General features: G+C 38.4%; 1 protein-coding gene across 1 annotated transcript; it reads left to right on the top strand.

Annotated features, from left to right (window-relative positions):
* Positions 1 to 1,267: 1,267 nt before the first annotated feature.
* Positions 1,268 to 24,353, top strand: LOC119896559 (tryptase-like). The gene is made up of 6 exons (XM_038710035.1): positions 1,268 to 1,396; positions 3,588 to 3,608; positions 4,475 to 4,634; positions 5,387 to 5,655; positions 7,972 to 8,111; positions 22,961 to 24,353. Exons 1-6 carry the CDS (start codon positions 1,342 to 1,344, stop codon positions 23,291 to 23,293), a joined length of 978 nt encoding a protein of 325 aa, XP_038565963.1. The 5' UTR covers positions 1,268 to 1,341; the 3' UTR covers positions 23,294 to 24,353.
* The last annotated feature ends 634 nt before the right edge of the window (positions 24,354 to 24,987 follow it).

Genomic DNA, 24,987 nt, shown 5'->3' on the forward strand with positions numbered 1-24,987 from the left:
AGCAGACTGCTTGTATTTGGATTATAGTTTCTTATTTAACTGACAAGAAGAAAAACTCTTGATTTTCCTTTTTAATTGATTAATGAATAGTGTTCTCTCTATTTTGCTGCTCTGTTGTTTAACAAACATTTTATGTAACTTATGACTTTCAGTGAATTTTCACACGACTACATTTGTTGTTATTTTAGTAAAAACTGATCGGTTTGTATATTGAAACAGATTGAAGTGTCTAATTTTCTTTCATTCTGTAGATGATCCTGAAGTGTTGGGACGATTGACCCAGTACTTTCTAATGAGAAGTCAAAGATAGGATTTTGAGAAAATTAAGGGAAAAAATTAGAGCAGAAGACCGGATGCAGACATGTTGAAAGGTGAAAATGTAGAAAGAATATGAACTCTTGGCCGAGCTGTTCGAGATAATTGCTAAAACGTAAAGATTATTACATCGCCACCTTGAGGTCAGTGAGTGTCATTAAATGAATGTGCCTAAGCACTGATTTGAATTTTACTGCTTTACTACTTTTTCTGAAGTAACAATTTTAATGCAGCATTTTACTTGAAATAGAGAATTGTTTAGGTGTTATATTAGTACTTTTACTTCAGTAAAGGATCTGAATACTTCCTCTAACTCTGTATTTAACAAAAGGGAAATGAAGCAGGGTGTAAAATGTGCCTCTATTGAACCCCTTGTGTTTATAAGTTAATTAAACAGAAGTGTATTTACTACACGATGTGAGCATAAAAGGCATTGAAATATTAAAGGTATTGCCACAGTGTCGTTCATGATGTTGCCTCCACACACCACCAAAGAAAGGACTGTTCCAATCCTACAAAATTAAGAAAATCAAATGAGGGAATTAGAAAGAATCTCCAACATTATTCTGTAATTCTTACTGCTTTTACTAATCGATATTGACTGATATCTGTTAATTGATGCCTGAAACACTAACCGAAAGTAATTTTTAACTAAGCCGAAACTTAATTTCCATAAAAGGTTTGACCACAATAAGCATGTAAAATTATAAACGTTTCTTTTTAAGACCAATATTCTCTCACCACAAGTCACACTGTTAATCTAAGAGACCTTTTAATTCACATTTAAAGATGCTGTACTCAGAATCCAACTGTGTGGATGGCAGCACATTTCACTCTTTATTTCTTCTATTTGCTCTTTGCTCTTGAATACCTGGAGTCCACGTTTATGGCTTAATAATATGTTTGACCTTGTTTTTCCTTATAAATTGACTTATCTTCCAGCCAGACCAAACAGAGTCACACCGTCCTGTTCCAGGCTGTTTAGCTTCTCCATAAATTACAAGACACAGTTGGAAGAATCGCACGATGGAGGTCAAGCTGTTAGTTTGTGGTGTCGTGCTCGTGGTCTTCGCGGTTACAGGTGAGTCCTGTTAAATTTTTTCTCAGTAGAGAATGTTGATCACATGTTCTAATTATAATAATAATAACTAGAACTGCAAGCAGTTGTAAGCGGGGTCCAAGCCTCCCCCCCTGGCCCCACGGAGGGCGCGCGAGTCGGCCCGGGTGCCCCGCTGTGGTGCCGCATAAGGTCTCCGAGTTTGGTCTTGAATAGGCCATTCCATAAAGAGGCAAAATGTCCTGCATTTGAAAATGCCATTGGAATGAATGGAGTTTAGTGAGAGATTTCAGCTTTGATTTTAGCGCCACCTGTAAGTGGAATTGCACCAAATTTTTTTAGGTGTCATCAGGGGCCCATGGGGAACAATTACACCTAATTTGGTATCATTCACTCGGTCTCTCTCCATCTCTCCCTCTCTTTTTCTCTCTCTCCCTCTCTCTTCTTCACCCCAACCGGTCGAGGCAGATGGCCGCCCACCCTGAGCCATGGTTCTGCTCGAGGTTTCTGCCTCTTAAAAGCCTCTGTCGCCTAGTGCTGCTTTTGGTGGGAATTGTTGGGCTTCTGTAAATAGCATCACAGAGTACGGTCTAGACCTGCTCTTTTATGAAAAGCGCTGTGAGATAACTGTTCTTGTGATTTGGCGCTATATAAATAAAATTGAATTGAATTAAAAATTGAATTGAATGGGGAACAATTGCCCCAAATTTGGTTTGTGGTTATGGAGATATAAAATGCATGTAAGTCAATGGGATTTTTTTCAACAGCGCCAACTAGGGGCTACCTGTACCAAATTTTGCACAGCCCCTCAGGGGGGCATGGCACATAAGGTCGTCAAGTTTCGCATTTTGTTATTGCATTTAAGTCAATGGGATTTTTTTTTGACGTCTTTAATGTGAAATTACAGCGCCACCTATGGGCATATTTTGGTGAACATTGGTGCCTGTAGTAAGGGGAACATGCTGAACAATTCGGCTCTGGTTTCATGTCAATGTGAGTTGTGATTATAGAGGAACAATTTATTGGGATTCTATATAGCGCCACATAGGGGCAAGTTGCGCCAAATTTTGCACAGGCCCTCAGGGGAGCGTCCCACATTAATGCTCCAAATTTGGTGTCGATCAGCCATTCCAAAGATTTATTAGCATATAATTGCAATGTTTTTTGTTGGATCTGGGCACAGCGATGCCTTGCATTCGTGGTTCAAGCATGGACCCCTAATAATAATATATTTCGTTTATATCGCACTTACTATTTTAAAAAATCCCAAAGTGCTAAGCATTAAAAACAAAAAAATGCTAAAAATAAAACACATAGAGGACATAAAATAAAAACAATAGAATGAAGAAAAGGGGTAAGAGTCAACCCAATGCTCTCCTATTACAAGAAAGTGATCTATTTTCATAGTTAAAAGAAAATATTAATAATAGAGACTGACTCTTCTGTTTCAGTGTAATTATCTACTTACAGCAAATTCACGCAAAAAGCAACTGAAGCTTAAATTAAACTGGCCCTTGTCTCGCCTAATGCTGACTAATGCAGTCTTGTGTTTTTTTAAAGTCCTTTATAGTTTATGTTTTATCGACTGATTATTTTACAGTTTTATGATGTTATGTTTTTATTATTTTATTAGTTTTTCCTGTTTTACGATGCTGTAATGACCAGTCAAAGGATCCAAACAGGGAAATAAACATACTGAGGCTAGCTGATTTCAGTCTTTATGCTAAGCTAGTTAGCCAGCTGCAGGGCTAGATTCATATTTACCCTACAGCAGAGATGGAAGAAGTATTCAGATCCTTTACTGAAATGAAAGTATAAATTTAACAAAGTAAAAACAATCCTCCATTTAAAACGTTATAGAAGTCATATTATTGTTATCAGTAAAAATGTAGTTAATCTGTAGTTAGAGCACTGGTTCTACAGTAAAATGTCTTCTGTGACTGATGCATCAATGTGTGAGCAGCATTTTACTGTTGTAGCTGCTTGTTTTACACTTTACTAGTTTTAACTGTTTTATATACAGTTTAATTAATTTAGCACATTTTGCTAGTATAGCTATTTTTAACAACTTTATACAGTTATTTAGCTTAGACCAGGGTTTCCCAACCACATTTCTTTGATTCTTTTCCTCAGAAATGTAAAATTTTAGAAATCACTGTACAGCAAACAAGCAGTTCCCTATAAATAACAAAATGTTTTATTTTCTCTCCCACAGGAAGCAACGCACAATTAGATGGTGAGTTTCCATATTTATTCATTTAATTTCTCTTTTTCAAAGTTAACACATAGCTGATTTACCCATTTTCTGTTTATACAAAACATAAGGAAAGGCTTCAAACAGAGATCACAACATACAGAGCCCGTGAAGGGTCACAGCGAGGAAATTTTTACTACTACTACTTTTGTGTTCACAATATTTGGCATTCCCTCGCAATGCTTTTCTTATTGCATTCCTTCTGAGCTATAGCAGTGTCTATTTCCGCTCAGCTGCTCCCAGCGCAACGCCCCAGTATGGATCAACTTATTGAATTTTACTTTGAACTGGGCATAGATGATGATTATATAGAACTACTGCTGAAAAGGCATGGTTAATGTAATTAATTAAATTGGACCAGGCACCCCGGTGGCTCTGATCATCTCAGAGGAGAGCAAAGAGAGATGGGAAAAGGAGCTATGCTGGCCCAGCTTGGATTAAAGGCTAAGGGTCAAAGATTAAAGTCAGAAGTATGGAGGACCTGTGGGTCCCATGTGAGAGCATCACTTTTTTTTTTTTCTCAGAATTCTGACTTTAATCTCAGAACTCCAAAAAAAATTCACATGTGGCCCTAATCCTCTTCCGTAGATTTACCCCCATATGGATGCCACTAAATTTTATATAGTGAACCTTTAGAACAGAAACATATTCCACACATGACAGGCATCCAGACACCTGATAGCAACCAGAAAGAAACAAAAACAGCACCTGAATAATAATAATAAAAGAGCCTGCAGCGGTTCATGTAACCGCTGCAGGCTCTTTTATGAAAGTTTTATGAAAGAAAATGCTGTTGTGATTTGGCGCTATATAAATAAAATTGAATTGAGTTGACTATTTCCCTCCAGTTTGTGGCATTGCGCCTCTCTCCCTCAGGATCGTAGGGGAGGATGCTCCTGCAGGATGGTGGCCCTGGATGGCCAGTCTGCACTTCAACAACAAGCATGAATGTGGAGGTTCTCTGATCAATGACCAGTGGATTCTGACTGCTGCTCACTGTTTCGAGAGGTGAACTTCAATCCTGTCATATGACTCACTTCATGACACAGAGTGAGCTTGTATAGTGTACAATTGTGACTTCTGAGACTGAATTTGAATTTAATGAAAGAAACAAAAAACTATTTAAACTTTATTTTTCCTCAAAATTCTAAGATTAATCCCATGGCTTTAATTCCCCCTCTCAGTCCCTAAGTCTTAAATGATATATGGAAGCAAAAGAATAAACGTATTGTTGATGACATTAAGAAACAATGGTGGTTCATGAATTGCTAAATTATTTAATAAATGGTCAAAACTAAACTCATTAGCTGATAATATATGCTTTCATCTAGGTTTTACAGATCAATTTCTTAATAATTTCCAGTGTTTCTGACGTAGTCACGAGTCTTTTAGTCAGTCAGTGCTGGTAGGCTCAGCTGTAAACATTAACGCAAGTCAACATAAATGGATAATAATGGTTCCAAAATGTGAATAAACTCATATTTACTTGTTTGAATTTAGCAGTTTCAAAGAAAAAGTGTTTAACCTAAATGTTATAATGACACAAAAGAATGAACTCCAATAAAAACAAGGAATAAAAATAAATGTTGTTGAAATGAATGTTTATAATACTTCTCATGATGACTTATTTATTAAACATTATTTAACAGTTACAGCATTGTAGAATATTTAACCCTTATGCATCAGTATCAACGTTAAGGTACTATAAGGGGTAAAAATATTACCTAGGCATACTCTATGTTGTCTTTTCTGTTTCTCAGCCCCAGCACATCTGGTCTTATCGTTTACCTCGGACGTCACACCCAAAAACTCTCTAACCCTAACGAGGTGTCCCGGACTGTTTCCAAGATCATCACGCATTCAGACTTTAATGACGAAACACTCAACAACGACATAGCCTTGCTGCAACTGTCCTCGCCTGTTTCTATCACTGACTACATCAGACCCGTGTGTCTGGCGGCAAAAGGCAGCGTCTTTAATGCCGGGATGACCTGCTGGGTCACCGGATGGGGAGACATCCAATTTGGGGGTGAGAATTTATTTTATAATTTTTAACTGTCTTGTTGATTGTGAATGATTTTATGAATTCTTACATTTTTATTGTTGGGTTTTGGAAACAAAACCACAATAGACCACACATTTATATAAACCAGAACCACTGCAGAGGAGCAACATGATGACAATAAAAAAAATAAAACCTCAAAAATGTAAAAAACAGTGGTGGAAGAAGTACTCAGATGTTTTTTTTTAAAGGTTAAGTGTGTAAGTTCCAGTGACATCTAGTCGTGAGGGTTGCGAATTACAAGAATTTCTACACCCCCGTATTATTGTTATTTGTTCATCAATAAACACCAGCCACATCAAGATATGAAGTGCTACATGATGTCTCAAATTTACTCAAAGTAAATGAAGAACATCTCAAAAACTATCACATCTAGTGCATCAAGTATGGCCACTGACAGATAACAGGCCAATGTAAGCCTCACTGTTTCTGCACCACAGTCCATTATAAACCACATAATACATGAAGTTTACAAATGCATTCTCAGGTAAGGATCAAAGCTACTCTTGCTTTGCGTAATTAGATAAGCCAAGTAGCACTGACAGCCATAATTTCAGCTTCCCTGCTGTTACCGTTTTATTGCCAATAATATTTATCAGCTGTTTGTCTCAGGAAAGTTATTGGCACAAATCTGTCTTCCTAACAAAGCCATAAAAGAGTGCTGGAGATTAACTACATGAAATTACAATCCAACAACATATGTTTTCTACCGGCTGTCTTTCATACCGGTTTAGCTGGCTGATCTGAGCTTTCATGCGCATCTGTTTAATGCCAATTAATGTTTTGATCAGCTGATTGTCTCAACATAACCAGCAATGCCAAACCACAGGCTGGAGAATAAGTAGGTGACATGAAAATAATCCACCTACATGTTTTTTCTACCAGGGCAGTAGAAGTTTAGCTGGCTGATGTTTCCATGCACTGAGCCTAAGTGCTCAAACAGAAACTAACATTCACACACTGGTGGAACTGCCACCAGGGGTAATTCGGGGTTCAGGATCTTGCCCAAGAACACTTCGACATGCAGCTTGGAGGCTGGGGATTGAACAACCAACCTTCCGATTAACGGGCAACCCGCTCTACCTCCTGAGCCACAGCCGCCCCAATTAACATTACTGATCAGCTGATTGTCTCGAAAATGTAGCTTTCGTTTGCGTCGCTAAAGTCTGACAAACTTAAGTTAATTACCTGTCCAGCAGAAAACAGAAAACTTCAGGACCGCTCTGAAAAAATCTGTCCCATGTTATAGCCTTCCATCTGGTAAAATCCACGTCTGTAATTTCTGCTGTCAGCTGTCTGTATCCACCCCAACTCTGTCTGGCTTCATGGTTTAAAGATGCACAGGCTGTCAGGTCTTGTGCTAAATAACACACGCGTGCTCGTTCATTTTTTTCCAAATGTCACTTCTCTTACTTCTAATAAACCAGAAGACTACTCAGAGACTGCTTATTATTATTATTATTTCCTTCCTTTTTCTTTGTACGTATTCAATGTAGTGAATGTCTGGGATGTTCCAGACCAAAGTTAACAAATGTGAGAGAATTGGGGTGAAATCTTAAACGGATAAGCGGTTGACGATGGATAGATGGATGGAACATTCTAATACAACACTCCGAAACATAAAATAGTGTTGAAAAAGTACTAGATTACAGCAAAGCCAAAAGAAAACAAACTAAAAGAAAGAAGGAAATTGTAAAAATACTTATTCAAGTATCATAAATGAGTCCAGTAAAAAAAAAGCGGTTGAATACGGTTGAGAGATTTCATCATTTGAGTTTGAGAACGGTTTTAAATATACTGCCGCGAGGAATTGTGGGACGGCATTCTCTCCTTTCCTTTCGTAAATGATGGTCCAGTACCCTATGCTAAGGAACCTTCCTAAGCAAAAAAAAAATTTTGACTGCAGCATTTCTCTCAGTCTGACTTTCTGTCTGTAGCTCTCGACTCCAAGCCCATTGGTTCCTCATGAAGACGTAAACCTTTAAAAACATCTTGCAAATATATGGTTTCATGGATAAAAAGTCCTCAAACAGATGCTTGTTGTAGTTTCTATCAGACAAACAGGAGAAAAAAGTGCATCTGTTGGTAACTATTTGAATCCACATGTGGTGAGCGTCAGAATAAACTACTGAACTACTGAACTACTGAACTCTGATGGGTTTAATAGTTTCTGGGCAACAAAGGAGCTCTAAGTCTCAGACAATGAAGAGATCAGATTGTGAGACACTCACAATGACAAAAAGCATAATACAAGATCAACATAAAAGCATTTTTCCTTTTCAGTTCCACTTCCTTACCCACAGAAGCTGCAGGAGGTGAATATTCCCATCGTTTCCAACAGGGATTGTAACAATGCCTATGGCTACATCACAAGCAACATGATCTGTGCTGGTCTGACCCAGGGTGGAAAGGACTCCTGTAATGTGAGTCTGTCTGTAAAACACTCCTCCATCAACTGATAACAGACATGTTTAATGATAATCTCTAGATCGGTCGTTGGCTCCAAATGTGTTTATCCCCGTCTGCATCCAGTCCATGTCCCATTATACCTTGGGGCTAAGCTGAAATCTCTCTCACGTCCGCATGTGAAGTACATTTTGCTGCTGGCATTTCTGTACTTGGGTTTTATCCTAACCTAAAATATGGACGTTGTTATTTTAGGGGGGCTGGAGTTATTCCCAATGGGTCCTAATGACTGGTACTTGCTTAACTGCAGCTACATTTACTTGAGGTAAAGGAGAGGGGATATTTTAATTTTCACCACACAAACACCAGTCTAGCTAGTGTGAATACCATTAATGTAGCTTATCTCTATAGTATTTCAAAACAATTTCAGTCCCAATCAGTGTTGGGAGTAAGGCGTTACAAAAGAAATGCATTTACAGTAATGTATGGCTTTTTGCTTTAATGCAGTAATATAACACATTACTAAAAGAAAACAGGTAATATCATACGCGTTAGTTAGAAACGTGTGTTACAATCAAGGTTATTATAGTTTTGGATTTTTTCATTAGTTTATATTTTTATTTCGGTTTGACTTTTTGTTTTCAATTTTAGTTTAGTTTTAATTAGTTTTTAACGTGGGTTTGCTAGTTTAGTTTTTCTTTTTGGAAAATGCTTTTTTTTAGTTTAGTTTTTATTAGTTTTTAACGTGGGTTTGCTAGTTTAGTTTTTATTTTTGGAAAATGCTTAGTTTTAGTTTAGTTTTTATTAGTTTTTAACATGGGTTTGCTAATTTAGTTTAGTTTTTATTTTTGGAAAATGCTTAGTTTTAGTTTAGTTTTTATTAGTTTTTAACATGGGTTTGCTAATTTAGTTTAGTTTTTATTTTTGGAAAATGCTTAGTTTTAGTTTAGTTTTTATTAGTTTTTAACATGGGTTTGCTAGTTTAGTTTTTATTAGTTTTTAACGTGGGTTTGCTAGTTTAGTTTAGTTTTTAGTTTTGGAAAATGCTTAGTTTTAGTTTAGTTTTTATTAGTTTTTAACATGGGTTTGCTAGTTTAGTTTTTATTAGTTTTTAACGTGGGTTTGCTAGTTTAGTTTTTAGTTTTGGAAAATGCTTAGTTTTAGTTTAGTTTTTATTAGTTTTTAACATGGGTTTGCTAGTTTAGTTTTTATTAGTTTTTAACGTGGGTTTGCTAGTTTAGTTTAGTTTTTAACGTGGGTTTGCTAGTTTAGTTTAGTTTTTAGTTTTGGAAAATGCTTAGTTTTAGTTTAGGAAAATATTTTTGGAAAATGCTTAGTTTTAGTTTAGTTTTTATTAGTTTTTAACGTGGGTTTGCTAGTTTAGTTTTTATTAGTTTTTAACGTGGGTTTGCTAGTTTAGTTTTTAGTTTTGGAAAATGCTTAGTTTTAGTTTAGTTTTTATTAGTTTTTAACGTGGGTTTGCTAGTTTAGTTTAGTTTTTAGTTTTGGAAAATGCTTAGTTTTAGTTTAGTTTTTAACATGGGTTTGCTAGTTTAGTTTTAATTAGTTTTTAACGTGGGTTTGCTAGTTTAGTTTTTATTTTTGGAAAATGCTTAGTTTTAGTTTAGTTTTTATTCGTTTTTAATGTGGGTTTGCTAGTTTAGTTTTTATTTTTGGAAAATGCTTAGTTTTAGTTTAGTTTTTATTAGTTTTTAACGTGGGTTTGCTAGTTTAGTTTAGATTTTATTTTTGGAAAATGCTTAGTTTTAGTTTAGTTTTAGTGTTAGTTTTAGTCCAGTTTAGTTTTTTCACAAAACATTAAAATACAAGTAAAATCAGAAATATTTGTGAAAAGGGACACCCTTTTTTAAGCTATCTGAAGCTTGTACATAGGGGCCCAAACACTAAGCAAATATATACATATTTGAAGTTCCAATAAATAAGGTCCCAATAAATTCCTTACATCAGTCTCTAGCTCTATCATTCTTGGTTAAATAGGCGAAATACAATAAATGGAGGTGATGGACAGCTAAGAAATTGGAAAAACAAATCCATGAGTAAAAGAGTAACGTATTTCCTTGTTGCTGGAATCTGATGGTCGGCAGGGTGCAAACTACGGGGGAGCTCGACTCCTCTTAACAAGACAGTAGCTCCCCTGATGTACAGTGAGGAAAATAAGTATTTGAACACCCTGCTATTTTGCAAGTTCTCCCACTTAGAAATCATGGAGGGGTCTGAAATTGTCATCGTAGGTGCATGTCCACTGTGAGAGACATAATATAAAAATTAAAATCCAGAAATCACAATGTATGATTTTTTAACTATTTATTTGTATGATACAGCTGCAAATAAGTATTTGAACACCTGAGAAAATCAATGTTAATATTTGGTACAGTAGCCTTTGTTTGCAATTACAGAGGTCAAACGTTTCCTGTAGTTTTTCACCAGGTTTGCACACACTGCAGGAGGGATTTTGGCCCACTCCTCCACACAGATCTTCTCTAGATCAGTCAGGTTTCTGGGCTGTCGCTGAGAAACACGGAGTTTGAGCTCCCTCCAAAGATTATCTATTGGGTTTAGGTCTGGAGACTGGCTAGGCCACGCCAGAACCTTGATATGCTTCTTACAGAGCCACTCCTTGGTTATCCTGGCTGTGTGCTTCGGGTCATTGTCATGTTGGAAGACCCGGCCTCGACCCATCTTCAATGCTCTAACTGAGGGAAGGAGGTTGTTCCCCAAAATCTGGCAATACATGGCCCCGGTCCTCCTCTCCTTAATACAGTGCAGTCGCCCTGTCCCATGTGCAGAGAAACACCCCCAAAGCATGATGCTACCACCCCCATGCTTCACAGTAGGGATGGTGTTCTTGGGATGGTACTCATCATTCTTCTTCCTCCAAACACGGTTAGTGGAATTATGACCAAAAAGTTCTATTTTGACACATGACCATGACTTTCTCCCATGACTCCTCTGGATCATCCAAATGGTCATTGGCAAACTGAAGACGGGCCTTGACATGTGCTGGTTTAAGCAGGGGAACCTTCCGTGCCATGCGTGATTTCAAACCATGACATCTTAGTGTATTACCTACCGTAACCTTTGAAACGGTGGTCCCAGCTCTTTTAAGGTCATTGACCAGCTCGTCCCGTGTAGTTCTGGGCTGATTTCTCACCTTTCTTAAGATCATTGAGACTCCACGAGGTGAGATCTTGCATGGAGCCCCGGTCCGAGGGAGATTGACAGTCATGTTTAGCTTCTTCCATTTTCTAATGATTGCTCCAACAGTGGACCTTTTTTCACCAAGCTGCTTGGCAATTTCCCCGTAGCCCATTCCAGCCTTGTGGAGGTGTACAATTTTGTCTCTAGTGTCTTTGGACAGCTCTTTGGTCTTGGCCATGTTAGTAGTTGGATTCTTACTGATTGTATGGGGTGGACAGGTGTCTTTATGCAGCTAACAACCTCAAACAGGTGCATCTAATTTAGGATAATAAATGGAGTGGAGGTGGACATTTTGAAGGCAGACTAACAGGTCTTTGAGAGTCAGAATTCTAGATAATAGACAGGTGTTCAAAAACTTATTTGCAGCTGTGTCATACAAATAAATAGTTAAAAAATCATACATTGTGATTTCTGGATTTTTTTTTTAGATTATGTCTCACACAGTGGACATGCACCTACGATGACAATTTCAGACCCCTCCATGATTTCTAAGTGGGAGAACTTGCAAAATAGCAGGGTGTTCAAATACTTATTTTCCTCACTGTATCATGCGTAAATAGATTTCTATAGGCTGTGTGTTTTTGTTTAAATGAATTACTTTCCTGATCAGAGAGGCTGCTGTCAGTTCATCCTGACCGATCCTGTGTGGAGACTGAAATAATCAATGAAGTTATGCTGCTGTACCTCATGCGTAAATGCGCATAGAGGTGCCACATGGACATTTAAGAGGTTACCTCAGTCATGCCTATGTGTGTTGACTCAGCAGGGATGAAATTAAATAAGAAAAGCTTATCTGTAGGAGAAACATATCTGGCAGCAATACAGAATGCCTGAGAGTCTTACTGCATTATGTTACACTATAGTTTTATATTTAGATTTTTCACCTGAATTTTATGTTTCTCTTTATATAAATAAAGACATTTCGTCAATAAATGAGTGCAGAAAAATTCACCAGAATGCAGGAAACTAAGTGTATTAAGCACAAATTTTATTTCTGTAAATATTATTAGTATTAATTATTATCAGTAGTAATTATAATCAGAATAAATGTACCACAGATGAAAAAATAGCCTTCTGGCTAAATCTGGCATATTTACATCATTAATGTTCATTAATGTGCACTATCCCTTTTAAAGAAATACAATAAAATTGAAATTGAACATTTATATGGCCTACGATATTTAATAATTAAATGTAAGTCATTGACTTATAACCTCCGGGCCGGTGGGCCGTCTTCCTTTGCCTTTACTTTTTACTAATAATGAAAAAGTTGGCAGAAGGTTAAGCAACACGAGCCAACCCAACCTTCTCCCCAGGCTTGTTGGTCTGTTCCATATGTTCCATACGTCTCTGCAGCCCCACAGTGAACCTGACAGCTAGAAAACGAGCTACAACAAAAAATAGAAAAGCAGAGTTTAAAAAATTTAAGGATTGAGCTTAAAAATTCAGAGACAAAAGAGTTAAAGGTCTTTGCTGAAATAATGATAATAATAATAATAATAATAATAATAATCTTTATTTGTAGAGCACTTTTCAAAAACAAGTTACAAAGTGCTTTAACAAGTGTAAAGACAATAATACCCAAGAGACAATAATACAAAAACAATACAAGATAAAAGCAAGAAAACATTGAAAAGACTAAAATACACGTTTAAGATAAATATAAAATTTGTAAAATACAATAAAATAAAAGGGATAAAATAAAGTCAAATAAGATCGGGAAAGGCTCTCCTATAAAAGTATGTTTTAAGAAGGGACTTAAAAGAGTTCACTGACTCAGCCGACCTGATTTCCTTGGGCAGGCTGTTCCAGAGCCTCGGGGCCCTGACAGCAAACGCTCTGTCCCCTTTAGTTTTCAGTCGAGACTCTGGAACAGACAACAGACCTCTGCCCGAGGATCTCAAGGTACGTGCTGGTGTGTATGGGACTAAAAGTTCAGAAATATAACAAGGCGAGAGGCCATGAAGAGCTTTAAAAGTGATCAATAGAATTTTAAAGTCAATTCTAAAAAATACTGGGAGCCAGTGTAATGAAGCTAAAATAGGAGTAATGTGGTCATATTTCTTTGTTCTGGTTAAAAGCGTGGCAGCTGAGTTCTGGACAGTCTGGAGTCGATCAATAGATTTTTGGGTTAAACAGGTGAAAAGGCTGTTGCAATAATCCAGGCGTGATGAGATGAAGGCGTGTAAAATGGTCTCGGTGTCCTTAAAAGTTAACATAGATTGAATTTTTGCTATATTTCTAAGTTGATAAAAACATGATTGAAGAACCTTTGTGGTGTGCTGCTCGAAATTTAAATTACTATCAAACCAAACACCAAGGTTCTTTGCCACAGGCTTAATGTGATTTACTAGGGAACCAGCAGATGGCAGTATTTGATTTGCCATCTGCTGGGACCCAATGACCAGGATTTCTGTTTTGTCTTAGTTCAGCTGGAGGAAATTATTTGACATCCATTTTTTTAACTTCACAAAGGCAGTTGTTAAGTGAACTCAGCATTCCAGGGTCTGTGGATCTGACGGGCAAGTATATTTGTGTGTCATCAGCTTAAAAATTAAAAGAAATGCCATGTTTATGGAAAATATATAAGGGGAAGCAGATACAAGGAAAACAAAATGGGTCCTAAGACCGACCCCTGAGGCACACCATATTTAACTGGACAGAAAGAAGAGACATAGTTGTTTACAGACACGCAAAACTTCCTGTTTGACAGGAAGGATGAAAACCATTCTAGGGCAGTACCAGAGATCCCCACCCAGTGCCTCAGTCTGTCTAACATGATGTTGTGATCAATGGTGTCAAAAGCAGCGCTAAGGTCCAGGAGTACCAGGACTCAACACATACCTTCATCAGCAGACATTAAAAGGTCATTGGTGACTTTAAGCATGGCAGTCTCAGTGCTGTGGTACTTCCTGAAACCGGATTGAAACTTTTCAAATAATTTGTTATTTTCCAGTACAGTGAGCAGCTGTTTGGACACAATTCTTTCTAGAATCTTCTAGGCAGTTTTGAAATTGGTCTAAAATTATGTGGGAGGGAGGGATCTAAACCAGGTTTCTTTAAAAGTGGGTTCACGCAAGCCGTTTTAAAATAATCAGGGACACAACCAGTAGATAGGGAGCTGTTGAAAACAGAGATCAAATAGGGCCCAACACAATCCATTACTTTCAGTAAAAACTTTGTAGGTATTACATCAAGTGGGCTGGAGGACACTCTCATTTGTGATACTGTTTTTAAAAGCAAGTCGATGGGATAAAACTGGTTAAAACTCTCTTGTTGCTGGTGAGGAACCTCTGAGTAAGAGGCAGTGGGGGTAATAGAGGCTCTGATTGACACCACCTTATTGGTAAAATAAGATAAAAACAATTCACAGAGAATGCGCAAAACTTTAAAACACTTTGTTCATTAAAGATGCGAGAACACACGGAGCTTCGTGAGGCGGCATGAGTAACAGGCGAATCGCAGCTAAAAACAATACATCTGTGGTCAGATATGGTCATGTCAAATGCTGACACCCAAGGTAAAAACCAAGTCCAGTGTATGACCACGGTTATGACCACGGAAATGCAAGTAAAGTAACTCGTTCTGTAGTCCTAGTACCAGGGCCACAGACGCTAAGACTGGGAAGAGGAAGATGCCACAGCCCTGTTCATTGGTGAAAGAATAGACAAAGAGGACAGCGAAGCCAGAGATAGCATTTTTAGCACTGATTGTTTTTGTCTCGTCATTCTACATAAATGTTTTAGACATTTACATATGTTAATTAGGACATTTTATTTAATGTCTGTTTTGTTGTGTTGCCATTCATTCACTTGATATGAAATAGTGGCACTGCTGGTGTGTTTTTGTAGTTTTTCAAAAATTGTGCCTTTATTAGTTAATTTATATATTTTATTTGTATCCAGGTTGATGATCGGTGCTGCTCTCTAAGGTTACATTTTATTTTTGGAGAGGTGTTCAACCAGTTTTTTATGTGTACTCCAATGACTTAAAGCCTACCAGCTGACCCTGAGCAGCAGTTAGACAGTTCTCTGTCTCAGTGAGGATTGTGGATATTTTAGTCTTTTTAGGCTTCATGTGATGTGAGAGTTCAGTCATGACAATTTAAGTGTGGAGGAGTGGTGGTGGAGTATATGGTTTACCGTTCTGGTGGGATGGCCTGGATCAAAGTCCAGGGCCATTTTTTACTCTCCCTCTGTCCCTGGCAAAGCCCCTCGTCTATCAATCCTAGTGACGTCCCTGACCAATAATAATACATCTAAATGTATTTGTTAATTAGGGCTTGATTATGAAACATGCGGGGACTCTATTAAAACTGAATGAATTATTTTTCTTCTTTATTCTGTGGACTGTGGAAGTGCATTTTTGGTGGCCTAATATGATGAAAAACTCAAGTCCCATTGAAATTTACGTGTCATACGTTTATACGAGTTATAGACAGTAAAAGTCAATAGGAATAGTAATAATAGTTGTTGTAGCAGAGGGTGTCGAGCAGGAACACGGGGGCAGCAGGTGACTCGCAACCACAGATCCAGACTCCACAGCTCCAGAGCCAGAAACACCTGCAGGAAGTGATAGGAGGAGAGAGGAGAGGGACGAGAAAGCACAAGACTATCAGAAAGGGGAGAAGTCGAGTTAGTAACATGCATTAACGGGATGAAGTTCCATATAGAGAGAGACGAAGAGGAGGAGAGAGGAGCTCAGTGCATCATGGGAAGTCCAGGGGCGCCCCCAGAAAATTTTCCCAGGGTTGACCAGATGGGGCCACTGAAAATCCTGGGGTGGCACACTAAACCAAAAGCCATAACTGAATTTCAGGAATTCTATTAAGCAGTATATAGACGAGTTGAATACTACATAAAAATATAAGTTAAGGAATCACAGACTGATATAGTTTGGTTTCTTATTTTACAGTTAAAATTGTCTAATGTCCGTAGACTAATACCAGTTCAGTTAACATTCCATAAAAATCCTGTTTGATATGTTATCTGAATGTGTTAGGCAATTAATTGTTCTTTAAATAGGCAAGTTGACCTTTTCCTTAAAAAGACAAATGCACCTTTTATTTGAGTGCATTGATGGGGAGGAACAAAACATTTACTGGGAACAAGCCTACTCAAGGTTACAGACAAAATGGAACATAAATACATAAATTGAAATATACGATATGTGTCTGTATAGAGTTGTGTAATTATTTGTTTACAAACTAAGTTTGGTGTTCTTGTTACAAACAACTAGGATAGTTATTCTTGAAATATTCCACTTTTTAACAACCGATTTGACCAGTGTCATATTTATGTAAAAATGGTGGAGCACCAACCATTTCAAAACATAAATACCAGTAAAACTACAATTCTCTCTTGCTACTATGTTTTTTAACATGTCAACAAACAGCATGGCTCCAGAAAACATCTAACATGAGAGAGAGCCAGAAAGAGAGAGAGAGGAGTACATTGACACAAGTTACAGTTCCACTGTCACACGCCTAGATTAAGAATGCAATATTTAAGCAGACACAACCAAGCTCAGAACAAATGAGCTTACAGGGCCATAAGCAAAGAGCAGTGAGCTCAACACCATTGAGGTCAACAACAAAGCGACAAGGTTTTAGGGTCCAGAGCCTTTCTATAGCCGCTTTCCACAGAGATCCTGCAATCAAAACGGAAAGAATGTCCGCCAATAAATATCCCATTCCCAGCTCCATACCTTTCATACAGCGCAGCAAGCAGCAAACTGGCCTAATAATTCGAAATAATAAGCCAGCATGAAAGTGGCTGTATGACAACAACATGACAACAACCATAATCCGTAGCCTAGTCTCAACTGATCCAGCACAACAATTTGCCCATGCAGGGACCAGCAGCAGAGTCAGAATGATAAAAGATGCTTTCACTCACCAGAGCTAAGGCCTCACGTGAGGAGAAAGGCGGCAAACTTTTTCCGCTGGGCAAACTTCTGGATAACTCTGAAGTTTTTCAGACAGCCTGCCAACTCGTCTTAGCCCCACAGTGTTTGTTGGGCTGCTCAATGGAGCGCCTGTTGCGATGTTTACCCTTCCATATAACGTTGAGCCCAGTTTCACAGCATAGTCCGGATGACTCCCGCTGTTCTCACGTTTTGCAATCCTTTCAGAAAAATGAAGATGAAAACAAGCACAGGACGGTCTCCTTCCAACGTTAACAGCCGGTCACACACGGCGCTGTCAGGGGCTCCAGTGTTCGTACCACGTTAGCTCGCTGTTAGCGATGGTGCTAACCTGTTGCTATCTGCAGACATTAAAAGGTCATAGGTGCAAACTGCAAACTGTCTCTGTACATTAATTAAATTAGACTTTTCTTTCTTCTGCAGCTTGTTGCTGCCTCCACAGAAAACACACACATTCGGTCCAACACCGGCGTACTCCGCTCTGCTCTGCCTGTTAGTCCCGCCCCTTAACCAGTCACAATTTTAGAAACGTGATTGCCATCTAACATCACAGTCTGTCACACCTCAGGGTCAGAGTCCCCCGGCAGTCTAGGCCTATAGCAGCACAACTAAGGATGGTTCAGGACTCAACTGAGCCAGCCCTAACTATAAGCTTCATCAAAGAGAAAAGTCTTGAGTTTCCTCTTAACTGTGGAGATGGTGTCTGCCTCCTGAAGCCAAACTGGAACCTGGTTCCACAGGAGAGGAGCTTGATAGCTGAACGCTCTGGCTCCCATTCTACTTTTGGAGACTCTAGGAACCACAAGTAACCCTGCGTTCTGGGAGCGCAGTGCTCTGGTGGGGTAGTAAGGTACTATGAGCTCTTTAAGATAAGATGGTGCCTGACCATTAAGAGCTTTGTAGGTGAGAAGGAGGATTTTAAATTCTATTACTGGATTTTTGCCAATGCAAAGAAGCTAAGACAGGAGAAATATGATCTCTTTTCCTGGTTCCTGTCAGAACACGTGCTGCAGAATTCTGGATCAGCTGAAGAGTCTTAATGGACTTTTTCGAGCAGCCTGATAATAAGGAATTGCAGTAATCCCGCCTAGAAGTAACAAAGCATGGACTAGTTTTTCTGCATCATTTTGACACAGGATGTTCCTGATTTTTGCAATATTACGTAGGTGAAAAAGGCGGTCCTTGAAATTTGCTTAATGTGAGACTTAAACGACATGTCCTGATCAAAGATAACTCCAAGATTCCACACAGTGGTGCTGGAGGCCAGGGCGATGCCATCAAGGGAAACTATATCTTTAGATAATGCGTCACGGAGGTGCTTAGGCCCCAGAACAATGACTTCAGTTTTATCTGAGTTTAACATTAGAAAATTACAGGTCACCCAGGTTTTAACATCCTGAAGGCACACAAGTTTAGCTAACTGATGAGTTTCATCTGGCTTGATCGAGTAGATAGATATAACTGAGTATCATCTGCATAGCAATGAAAGTTTATGGAGTGTTTTCTGATAATATTGCCTAAAGGAAGCATATATAAAGTGAAGAGGATTGGTCCGAGGACAGATCCTTGAGGAACTCCATGACTAAGTTTGGCATGCATGGAGGACTCATCGTTAACATGTACAAACTGAAATCGATCTGATAAAGAGGACTTAAACCAGTTTAGAGCGGTTCCTTTAATGCCAATGAAGTGGTCCAGTCTCTGTAATAGGATCTGATGGTCAATGTTATCAAATGCGGCGCTAAGATCTAATAAAACCAGTACAGAGACAAGTCCTTTGTCTGATGCAATAAGGAGGTTGTTAGTAATTTTCACCAGTGCTGTCTCTGTTCTATGATGAGCTCTAAATCCTGACTGAAAATCCTCAAATAAACTATTGCTCTGTAGAAATTCACACAGCTGTTAGCAACTACTTTCTCCAGAACCTTAGAGAGAAATGGAAGGTTAGATATAGGTCTATAGTTTGCTAAAACATCTTGACATTATGGAGGACCTTCCTATAAGTTTTAAGACTATCTTGCCAAATTAAACGAGAATTTTCCAGTTTGGTGGAACGCCAATTCCTCTCAATGTCTTAATTTGCGAGTTTCAGTATTATACCATGGGGCTAACCGTCTTTGTTTTAGTATTTTCTTTTTTAGAGGGGCTACAGAGTTGTCATTCGCAGCGAGCCTGCAGCACTATCAACAAGATGATCGATTTGGTGAGGGACTGAAATTAGCATAGGAGTCCTCCGTTACTTTGTGACCTGATAATGAATATAGGGCTGATGGAATCACATCCTTAAATTTAGCTACAGCACTATCAGACAGACATCTTGTATAGAAATTTTTGCCTGATGGCGTGTAGTTCAGCAAGAGAAACTCAAAAGTTATCAAACAGTGCTCAGATAAAGAGGGATTCTGTGGGAACACTATTAAATGTTCAATTTCAATGCCATATACCAGAACAAGGTTGAGGGTGTGGTTAAAACAGTGAGTCGGTTCATGAACACTCTGAGAGAAGACAATTGAATCTAATAGAGAGATAAATGCAGTACTAAAGCTGTCACTCTCAACATCCACATGAATATTAAAATCCCGTACAATCATAACTTTGTCTGTTTTAAGGACTAAAATTGACAAAAACTCTACAAATTCAGATAAGAATTCAGAGTATGGACGAGGTGCTCTGTATAGCAAACAGAATTGGTTGCAGTGATTTCCAACTTGGGTGTGAAAAACTAAGAACAAGGTTTTCAAATGAGTTATAATTTAGTATCAATATCAATATCAATTTTATATAGCACACTTAAAACAACCAAAGTTTACCCAAGGTGCTTCACAGGTTAAAATACAAGACACTACTTACACAGTAAAAGTACAGCAATAAAACATTATATATATATATATATATAGTATACGATATATAGTGATATTAAATTTCCAGGAATAATAACAGACTTAACTTGAAGGAAATGCCAAAGAAAAGAGATGTTTTTTTAAAAGTGATTTAAAACGTTTGAGAGTTGGGGCGGTACTGATCTGGACTGGCAGGTTGTTCCACAGGTTAGGGGCAGCTACACTAAAGGCTCGATCGTCTCTGGTTTTGAGTCTGCTTCTGGGTCCATCCAAGAGGAGGAGACTGGCAGATCTCAGCAATCTAGCTGCAGTATGAATGTGAAGAAGCTACGTTAACTACAATCGAGCCAATCCATTAAGGAATTTCAAAGTTAAAAGTAAGATTTTAAAATCAATCCTGTAATGAACAGGAAGCCAGTGGAGGGAGCGCAACACAGGTGTGATGTGGTCCCTCTTCTTCTTTCCTGTCAGGAGGCGGGCAGCAGCATTTTGGACTAACTGCAGGCGCTGATTCGATGACTTGTCTAAGCCCACATATAAGGAGTTGCAATAGTCAAGGCGGGAAGTTATAAAGGCATTAATCACCCTCTCTATATCTTTAGGAGTGAGATGGGCCTTTACCCTGGCTATAGTTCTCAACTGGAAAAAGCAGAATCTAATTGTGGCGGATATCTGTTTATCAAATTTAAATACACTATCCAATACAACACCAAGACTCCTCACAGTTGAGCGGTTGTTTGAAGTTAAAGGGCTGAGAGAATCTACATCAAGCAGTTCAGTATGTCCAACACTATGATCTCTGTCTTGTCTCCGTTTAGGTTGAGAAAGTTTAGGTTCATCCATGTTTTGATGTCCTTCATACAGTCAAGCAGGGGCTGCAGTGAGCCCTTTGTTTTTACATTCAGGGGCAAATAAATTTAAACAGTGTCTGCAAAACAGTGAAAGGGGGACCCCATACCTCTCACAAATCGAGGCCAGAGGCAGCATATACAAAGAAAATAAGATGGGGCCTAAGGCAGAACCTTGAGGGACACCACAGGTTAAATGGGGCTGTCTCAGAGGAATAATCACCAAGGTGGACAGAGAAGCACCTATCTGTTGGATAGGATTGAAACCACCTGTGCAGTACCTTTGATTCCCACACAATTTTCCAACCGTGACAAGAGGATTGAGTGGTCAACAGTGTCAAATGTCTAAGAGCACTAGGACGGCAGAGACTCCTGAGTCAACAGTCAAAATCAAGTCAAAAAAACTCTTCCGTTTCAGTGCTGTGACGGGGTTTGAAGCCGGACTGGAACTTTTCATAAACATTATTATTAATTAAAAATGCTTGCAGCTGGCAGCAAAAACTACTTTCTCCAGGACTTTAGATAAGAAAGACAGTTTAGAGATGGACCAGAAGTTAGAAAGAACAGAGGGGTCGAGATTTTCCTATTAGGTTTAGTTTAGGATAGTTTAGGTTTAGAGCTGATTAGTAGGCTAGAGTCTAAGATAGCTGCAACCCCACCTCCTCGGCCTGTGCCTCGAGGAATGTGAGTATTAATATGACTGGGAGGGGTGGATTCATTTAGGCTCACATATTCTCTATCACCCAGCCAGGTTTCAGTAAGACAAAATAAATCAATATCCTAATCTGATATTAATTCATTTACTAGTACACCTTTAGAAGAGAGAGATCTGATGTTTAAGAGACACACCGAGCAGGAGAAAGTAGGAGAGCGAGAGGGAGAAGGAGAAGCCATCGCTAGCTGCTAAGCTAAAGTCTGTAACGGCTAAGCTAAAGTACTGCAGCGTTGGCAAACAAAAATTTTGAAAACAACTATGAGATTAAACAACAGTCACTAAAAGATGGAAAGAATTGTGAGTGCTTAGGCAAAACTACTGTAAGAATAAGTGTTTAGCGGACAGTTGACCGCTGTAATGACAAATCTAACAAATTTAACTGGTATTTAGTGAGAGCAACACAACATGCTACCAACTCACAAGCACCGGAAACGGAAATGAACCAACACGCTTACCACAGCATGTCTCTCTCAATGACAGTAAATATTCGATTCTATTCTGTTCTGTCGTGATCTACTGCTCCTGGCAGGTTGGCCGCAACCACTTCAAAACAGCTTGGGAGTTTTCGCTTAACAGTGTGTCCGTGGCATTGAGTCAAAGTTCGATGCTTCGCCACGAAAGAAGTTATTGTAACTTGACAGTACATGCTCAGATCTGTACCAAATTTCAAATGTTTGATAAGAGTCCCCCACTGAACACATTTACATGTCAATAATCACTCATTCATGACGCCATCCATTGGCAACAGGAAGTGACACCTCAATGGAGCAGCCCCCGTTCCCTGTTTGACCTACATGCACAAAACATTTGTGGGACATTCATTCATGTGGACATTTCATGCCAAGACACATAAAAGCCTCTAGGAGGATTGCCTTAAGCCCAACAGGAAGTCAGCATTGATGATGAAAAGTGCTATATGCCACATTTCAGTGAAAGTCAGAGCACTTCACGTACTGGGACATAATGTGTTAATAGCAGATGCTCTCTAGCGCCACATAGGGGACACAGGACATGACGTTTAACTAACTTTTCAACATCAACAACCTTCGCAATTGCACCATGGCCACTGCAAGCCCCACCACGAGTCACGGCGCGATGGCCGTCCAAAGCTGCTTGCAGCTTTAATTATATCTTGTATTTCATATCTGAATCTGCAAATTCATTAAGTACATAAATGTATTGCAATAAGAAGTACAGTATTTTCCTCAACTCACTATGTTAAATTGAACTTACAGTAAATACACTACTTAACTAAATGTACTTAGTTACTCTCCTCAACAGTTTGCTAGTGATATAACAGACATGTCTGACCTCTGCAGAAGGATTCAGGCGGCCCGATGGTGAAAAAAACTGGCTCAAAGTGGGTCCAGGCCGGAGTGGTGAGTAGTGGAGAAGGTTGTGCTGAGCCCAACATTCCAGGAATCTACACCAGAGTGTCTGAATATCAATCCTGGATCAACAGCAAGATCCCCACCAACCAGCCGGGCTTCATCATCTTTCGGCCCCCTGGGACTGACAGTGACCTCAGCGTGCTTCATCATCTCTGGAACCTCTTACCTGATCTCCCTCACGGTTACTCTGCTGCTGTCCGTCGCACATGTTCCCTTCTGCCTCTTTGTCCTTACATAGGAAGTTTAATTGGTTTTGATTAATTATTACAAGAAGATGTCTGATTATGCTTTTGATTTCTTTATTTTCTCTATTAATTGACTTATCTTTTTTTAATGGCAGAAAATAGAGAAATATGTCCTATTACAAAACTTCCCATAGCCCAGTGTACTCAACGGTTTGTAAAATGACTAAAATAAATTATCACAATAGTAATTTTATCAAGTAATTGATGACTAATCATTGTGTTGTATTGTGTTCGATTAACTTTGCTGGAAACAGGTGAACTCATTTAAACTAATTTGCAGAATTTGCACTTTAGTGGAAACTTTGAACTTGTTGGTGTGGACCATCTTCAACATCATGAAATTAAATAATGCAATTAAATTTAAAATTGTATTGTAAAATTACATAATAAATTCATCATTTAAAGACAATGACATTTTTTATTGATCAATTTCATTATTTTATTACACTTCAACAGATTAGTTTGACTGTTAAAATGTAATATTCATGTGTTGAATTTATTAAGATGGTTAAAATTAAACATACAAGTTGATAATTACTCCAGACTCTCATCAGAGTAAATTAAAGTCAATAACAGATTTTGGCCTGAAACTGATTAACTATATTATTATTAAACATTTGCTCTAACTGTGAATATCAGAAGGTCATGAACGTTGGGATGTGGCAGGAGAGATGGTGAAGACATGTTTTTTTATTAATCTGCATTAAATTGCAATTGTAACTGTAATTAATGCTTTCAGGTTTTTTGCAACTGTGATTAAATCTTTAAGGAGAGGATATATGAAGTACATTCAAATTATACTTACAATTATAAACATTTTCACAATTTTACAATAATATATCAATACAACAGGTAGGCTTTATTTCAGGGCTGTGTAATTGGATGACATTGTACAGGTGATCGTATTTGTTTGGTATTGATGTTGTATGTGTGTTATGTAAGACTCCTTTCATACTCTCCACATAGATCTCTTTTTTATTACATGGGAGCCTCTTGATTCTACCTACAGAACATGTCTATATAAGGATTACAACTGTCAAAGGATAAAAATGAGGGTCTTATGTAAGACTATAAACTGTGTGAGACATTTTGCTGTTATGCTTCCTGGAAATAACAATAAAATCTTGGGTTGGACTCAAGTTCTGAAAGTATTTTTGTGTATTTTTAATGCTAGAAAAAAAAAATTTTGAGAGCATATTTACTGCACTGCAATCAAAAATTAAGTTTGCAATTATAAATACACAGGCGTGTAACAGGCGTGGAAGTAGAGCCGGGTCATGACTGCAGAGGTTGATTGCAAGGATTTTGACAGACTCGAGTCACCAAATCTCAGTCATTAAGATGAACTAATCGTTTTTGTTTCATTTCGTTCGCGCTGCAGCCCCTCTAGTGGGTGATTTTTTAAAAAACAGTGCAGTTCTCAAACACAAAAGGCTGCCTGGCTTGCTCTAATTGAATAATGCACAAATTCACCTCTCTCTGTCATGGTTCTATAAAGCCCCATGGAGCCACAACCAAATTCAAACCATGTAAAAACCACAGAAATATGATGTCAATATTCGATCGACTACTCCGGCTAAATCCGTCCATTTTCACAATCTTTCCTGAGTATACTACGAGACCAGCCATATATATGTATATAATTATAATAACTATCTTTATATCTCTAAAGTGCTCATTCATACAGTAGCCTAACATCCCTATTCATGA

This window comes from Micropterus salmoides, unplaced genomic scaffold (genome assembly GCF_014851395.1).
Source record: "Micropterus salmoides isolate LMB-PRFRI ecotype aquatic unplaced genomic scaffold, ASM1485139v1 Ms_hic_scaffold_10, whole genome shotgun sequence".
NCBI lineage: Eukaryota > Metazoa > Chordata > Actinopteri > Centrarchiformes > Centrarchidae > Micropterus > Micropterus salmoides.